Below are 6,704 nucleotides of genomic sequence, written 5' to 3' on the forward strand. Positions count from 1 at the left end.
CCGAAAGGAGACCACTCTGAGGAAGAACTGTTTCAACCAGATCCTATTGATCCAAAATAAAAGACATTGCATGTGGAACCTAAAATAGGCCATATAGTCAGCCTCCCAACAAAGAAGAGGAAATTAGATACCTCACACTCTCCTGAGCTACCTGTCAAGAAAAGAGACTTTGCAACTTCCTTCCCCCCTAAGACTCTCTTCTCCTGTTCTTCCTACTAAACCTTTGTCTCCTACATACTCTCCCATACACACTCCTATACTCTCTCCATGCTCACCCCTACCACCACAGGATGAGGATGATTTAGGGGGCGGGGGTGCACACCATGATGACCCTGATGATGACTCTGATGATGACACTACTATTCCACAGGATTCATGGGCAGAATATAACGATCCTTCGGATCCTCCAGACCTTCCTGATCTAGATGCATACCAAATAAGACCATCTCCCCCATATGACAATATAGGGTTAAGTCAGCTTATTAATAGGGCTGCGCAATATCATGGTGTTCAACTACATTCAGACGCCATGGAAGAGGACTTCCCACTGGATACTTTTGCCCAGTCACAGAAGACAATACATACATTGCTGTTGCTCAAAGGTGTCATTGAACCTGCACCTGACACATTTAAAGACCCTGTCAGGACGAGGATTCTCCATCCTAGAATCGATTTTAAAAAAAATAAAAAAATATCTATCTATCTATCTATCTCTGGTGGTGTTCCACCTCCAGACAGAGTGTAAACTGATAGACGCATCAGGCAAACAAGTTACCTCCCAAGCAGCCAATCACTGGAGGAAAGCTAATGCACAGGCACTACTTAGCAGATATGACAGGGCTCACTACGATGAGCTTGAAGACCTAATTCAACATTTGCCTGAGCCAAAGCCAATGATCTGGTCCAGGAGGGCAAGTTAATAACAAATGCATCCATGAAATGTGCCCTTGATGCAGCAGACACTGCATCTAGATCTCTCAACACCAGTGTCTTACTACGCAGACACGCATGGTTGCGCATTTCTGGTTTTAAACAGGAAGTGCAATCAACCGTCTTAAATCAGCCGTTCGATCAAGAACACCTGTTTGGCCCAGCTGTAGATACAGCTTTAGAAAAATGAAAAGAGGTACAGACACTGCAAAATCTATGGGAGCGTTACAGTCTCAAACAACACGAGGCTCCTTTTGTCGCTCCTTTTATAGGGGCAGATCCAAAAACATTAGTACAGACACTACTTCCTCTTCCTACAAAAGCCCCACACAAACCTCCCCCAACAAAGGATATTTTAGAGGTGGCTACAGGGGAAATAATAAGAAAGGGAGAGGCCGAGGTAACAACAATCGAACCTCCACCACTACCAAACAATGACTTCCCTCTGCTCCCTCCAGACCATTCCACTCTGGTCGGAGGAAGACTCTCACAGTCCCTACCTGTCTGGAACTCCATCACTATACAGACAGGTGGGTAAGACAAATTATCCAGTATGGTTACTGCCTGGAACTTACCGAAAATCCCCCAAACATACCGCCCAAACAACGTCTAATGTCCACGGAACATCTACTGCTCCTGAAACAGGAAGTTCTTTCACTGCTTCAAAAGCATGCAATAGAACCAGTTCCCCTCCAGCATCAAGGTACAGGGGTTTACTCCCTTTGCTTTCTCATTCCCAAAAAAGATGGTACTCTCAGACCAATACTGGACCTAAGACGTCTCAATATCTACATACAGTCAGATCACTTTCACATGATCACTCTTCAACAGGTCCTTCCACTGCTTCAACAAGGCGACTTCCTTGCCACTCTAGATCTCAAGGACGCCTACTTCAATATTCCTATACACCCTGCTCACAGGAAATATCTAAGATTTACAGTGGACAGTCAACACTATCAGTTCAAGGTTCTCCCATTCGGAGTAACCACAGCACCCAGAGTCTCCACAAAGTGTCTGGCGGTGGTAGCCGTCCACTTGCGGAGACAACAAATTCATGTGTTTCCATACCTGGACGACTGGCTGATAAAAGCCAAGTCATACAACCAGTGTGTTCATAACACTTACCAAACAATTCATCTACACCACAACTAGGGGTTCACCATAAACCTCACCAAATCACATCTCCAGCCCTCCCACATACATCCGTATCTAGGGGACACAATAGACACTTTCAAAGCTCTTGCATACCCCAATCCAGCCAGGATATCCAGTATGCAAACTCTCATCAAAATATTTCAACCCCAACACTCACTACCATCTCAAGTGTTCATGCAGCTCATAAGAATGATGAGCATTTTCATAGTATCCGATGCAAGACTTCAGATGCGCCCTTTATAGGAATGCTTACCACGTCAGTGGAACTAGGCTCGAGGTGAACTTTCAGATCTGGTGTTGGTGGACAGCCGCACACATCGCTGTCTGCAGTGGTGGAACACACAAAACCTTTCCAAAGGCCGGCCGTTCCTAGACCCAGATCCACATATAGTGCTAACAGCGGAAGCATCATTTACTGGCTGAGCAGCCTAACTCATAAACCACACCATTCAGGGCAGGTGGACCCCTCAACAAAAAGTGCTCCACATCAACCAGCTGGAGTTGCTTGCAATCTTTCTCGCATTAAAATCATTCCAGCCACATTTCACCAACAAAACTGTCCTCGTCCACATGGACAATATGACAGCAATGTATTATATACAAAAGCAAGGAGGAACACATTCTTTGCAGCTTTCTCAACTAGTGCAAAATATATGGGCCATCCCACAAAAGATATACCTTCTAGCAGAACATCTTCCAGGGAGATACAATCAGATTGCAGATCTGCTCAGTCGTCAGACACCGCAGATATACGAATGGGAACTTCATCCTCTAGTTCTTCGTCCATTCTTTCACATGTCGGGCCATCCAGACCTAGATCTGTTCGCCACACACGCAAACGCAATATGCCCAACCTTTGCCGCCAGGTATACACACCCATTGTCCAAAGGCAATGCGATATGGATGAATTGATCAGGCAGATTTGCGTACACTTTTCCGCCACTCCCACTCATTCCATTAGTAGTGCGTAAGGCGTAAGCTCAAACAGTCTCGCAAAATGATCCTAGTTGCTCCCACATTAGCCCGGCAACCATGGTTCACAACACTTCTGGAACTCTCAGTCGTTCCACACCAAAAACGACACCGCTCCCCAAAGCTCCTTACACAGAACCATGGGGAAATAAGGCATCCAGATCCAGCACAACTGAACCTGGCAATCTGGCTCCTGAAGTCCTAGAGTTTGGTTACCTCCATTTCCCACTGGACTGTATGAACTTTAAAGAAGCTAGGCGCCCTTCTATCAGAGCTTGCTATGCAGCCAAAATTGACGCTCTAGATGCTTCGATTCAAAATATAATTTGCTACTTACTGCATCTACAAAGATGTAATCTAGTATACACGTCCATAAGATTACATCCTGCGGCCCTTGCCGCTTACCTACAAAACAGACAACATTTGTCATCATTTAGGGTACCTGCTATTAAAGCGTTCATGGAAGGTCTTAAAAGGATAATTCCTCACACAATCCCACCCTCTCCAGAGTGGAATTTAAACATTGTCCTTACTAGGCTCATGGGTCCTCCGTTTGAACCTTTACATAAATGTGTGCTGCAGTTCCTTACATGGAAAGTAGCTTTCCTAGTGGCAATCACCTCTCTCAGAAGAGTAAGTGAGATTCGGGCTTTAACCATACAAGAACCATTCTTACAAATACATCATAACAAGGTGGTTCTTAAAACAAATCCAACATTTCTTCCCAAAGTAATCTCGGCTTTCCATCTTAATCAATCGTTGGAATTACCTGTGTTTTTCCCAAAACCAGATTCTGTAGCAGAAAGAGTTCTTCACACACTGGATGTCAAAAGAGCTATACTTTTTTACATTGACAGAACTAAACCTTTTAGAAAAACAAACCAACTCTTTGTAGCTTTCTCACCACCTCATAAAGGAAACCCCATCTCAAAAGCTGGGATTGCTAGGTGGATAGTCAAATGTATTCAAATATGCTACCACAAAGCAAAACGTACATTAACAGTCCCCCCTAGAGCACATTCAACCCGCAAACTAGGGGCTTCCATGGCATTCTTAGGGAATATTCCTTTAGATGACATTTGTAAGGCAGCAACATGGTCTACGCCACACACCTTAACCAAACACTATTGTGTTGACATGCAGGCAAAACAACAAGCTTCTGTAGGCCAGGCTGTTCTTGAAACACTTTTTCAGACCACTGCAACAGATACAGGTAACCACCGCTAGGGAAGAGCACTGCTATATAGTCTATGCACAAGTATGTATTCTGCAGCTCATATGCCTCGAAGGGAAAATGCTACTTGCCAGTATGCATCTGTTCTTGGCATGTAGAGGTGCAGAATGACATACGCCCATCCGTTTCCCCGGAACCTCTATCTGATCCAGTGTTATCTTACTTAGATACATTACACATGGACATCTTTTCTGTTTCTTACAAACTCTGTTATTTCCCATCATGGCGAAAAACAATATAAAGATGGAGTCGATGCCCATGCACACTATTGTCAAAGGGAGGAGTCACCTATCTCCTGACTACAAAGACTTCTTCCAAGACAATAACAAACTGCAATCATCCGAGCCCAACACCAGATGCACAAGTATGTCATTCTGCAGCTCTACATGCCAAGAACAGATGCATACTGGTAAGTAGCATTTTCCTTATGCTCTCTCGGGGGTGTGTGGTTGCTGTCAAGTGATCCTCAGGGTGTCCCCTATCCTCAAACGTTTTTCCAGTTCTAGTGGTGCAAGGCTTTCGCAAGTTGATCGTGGAAGGGCCAGGAATATCACACATTCCATAGGTGAGTAAGCTTTCCTGATTTACATCGTTTTCTTTAATAATTATAGTCACTGATAAATGCAGTCCATGTCAAATGTATATTTTAAATTGTAGCCCTTTCCCAGTATGTAATTTCTTTTATCTGATGCCTGTTTTCATCCACAGGTATGGGCTGGAACATGGACACCTCATATTGGCAATATGCACCTAAAATATGTCAATTAGATATTTGGAGAGTCAACCTTCAACATTTTGGATTATCATTGATTCGGCTAAAGCCCTGGAGAGTTTTCAACTACTTTTCTTTTTTTTATGTTTTTGACGTGACAAAATCGTTCAAAGAATCTGCTGATAAAATGGAAATTTGATTTTTCCACTGTACAACGCCACATTAATTTGTCTGTACTTTAAATTATATTTCTGGATTAGTTTGGCCATTTTGGACTGTTGGAGTGTTTTTTGGCTAGACAGTACTGACATTTTATTGTATACAGCAGTGAACTAGGTTACATGGTTCCAACTTTGCGTTGGTTAAACCATGTCAGTTTATTTACAGGCTTAAAAAAGTTGAGAAAATGCAATGTCGTACAGTGACTCTACTTTGCGTAGCCTGTATTAATGTGAAATATTTACCTGAATATTCAATAAAAAAAGATCCACAGTACTTATGTTACTTGTGCAAGTGTGATAATGTTGTTAATTCTGAAAGTTAACATTCTATTGTACATTGCTTGAGTGATCAGATGGGCACTGAAATGAAATATAAAAATGAAAAACATACCTTCTGCAAAAATATTCATATCCTAGAACCAACCTTTCTCTGTATTGTTTTTTGTCAGATCTGTACTATCGCAAAAGCTATGTATAATTAACAGTCGTGCATAATGAAATTACCACACAGTGAAAATGAGCTGTTGGCACCACAGCAGAATCTTAAAGGGCACCATTTCCTTACAGAGTCTTTACACCTTGAAATACCCCTTGTTCAAAAACCTAAATCACTCCTGGGTGACTGACAACAGGAGCTATATTTATGCTCCCTCTGACCATATCATGAGTACCTCTTGTTGAGCAATGATTCAAATTCATACTTTTTCTTCATACAACACACACAAACGTTGTTGGATTTAGCAGTAATTTAATGTTTATTTACTCTGCAAGGTGACCTGTTGTGGCCACTTGTGCTGCAACGATTAACATTGTAACAATCTGGCCTCTAGACTAGGGCTGTTAGTATATCCACCATCTAAAGTTTTTGTGCAAGTATAGTGAATACTGTACTTCAAGAAATTAATAAATAAAAAAAATTCTCTCGAATTATGCTGTTCACAAAATTGATACCCAATTGACAAGAGGTAGAGAAAAATGCAGTTGATGCTTGAAGTTATTTGCTCAGTTCTAATTTTACAGCAAGTGCTCACAGTTTTACAATAATTATCCTTACCATGATACCCAATTTCTTTTCTCCACAGATCGTGTGTCCCCAGTCATTACTCTTTACTAAAAAGCAGATTAAGTCCAGGCATCATAGCAGTATCTGAAAGACTTGTAGTGTTAGATTCCTTACCTTTGAATTTGAATCTGGAAGACTTTTCAAAAGCAGTACCCCGGTAGGTGGCGTTGTCCGCGGAAGTGACGTCTGCAGCACCTATATAGGCTGTACCTAGGCATGCTGACATCATTTCTTTTCTTTTTACCCCAGCCAGCGTTGATCTGGAGAAGAGCTACCCCTTCAGTCACTATTTGACTGGAATTTTTTGACTTGTCTCCTCTTTTTGAGGTTTTTTCCTCCTGGTGTGGCAGGGATGTCCTCTAGGAAAGCCGGCTTCAAGCCCTGTAGAGCCTGTCATTGACCGATGTCAGTGACGGA

General features: G+C 42.5%; 1 protein-coding gene across 2 annotated transcripts in view; it reads left to right on the plus strand.

The window, feature by feature from the left end:
• Window positions 1-5,502, plus strand: part of ANKHD1 (ankyrin repeat and KH domain containing 1) — a 1,109,311-nt gene extending 1,103,809 nt beyond the window's left edge. For both annotated transcript variants that reach the window (XM_085617924.1, XM_085617925.1), the window contains exon 34: window positions 5,000-5,502. In XM_085617924.1, coding sequence (XP_085474050.1) covers window positions 5,000-5,059 — 60 coding nt within the window. In that variant the 3' untranslated portion in view covers window positions 5,060-5,502. The remainder of the gene's footprint in view (window positions 1-4,999) is intronic.
• The last annotated feature ends 1,202 nt before the right edge of the window (window positions 5,503-6,704 follow it).

The sequence above is a fragment of the Triturus cristatus genome, chromosome 7 (genome assembly GCF_964204655.1).
Source record: "Triturus cristatus chromosome 7, aTriCri1.1, whole genome shotgun sequence".
NCBI lineage: Eukaryota > Metazoa > Chordata > Amphibia > Caudata > Salamandridae > Triturus > Triturus cristatus.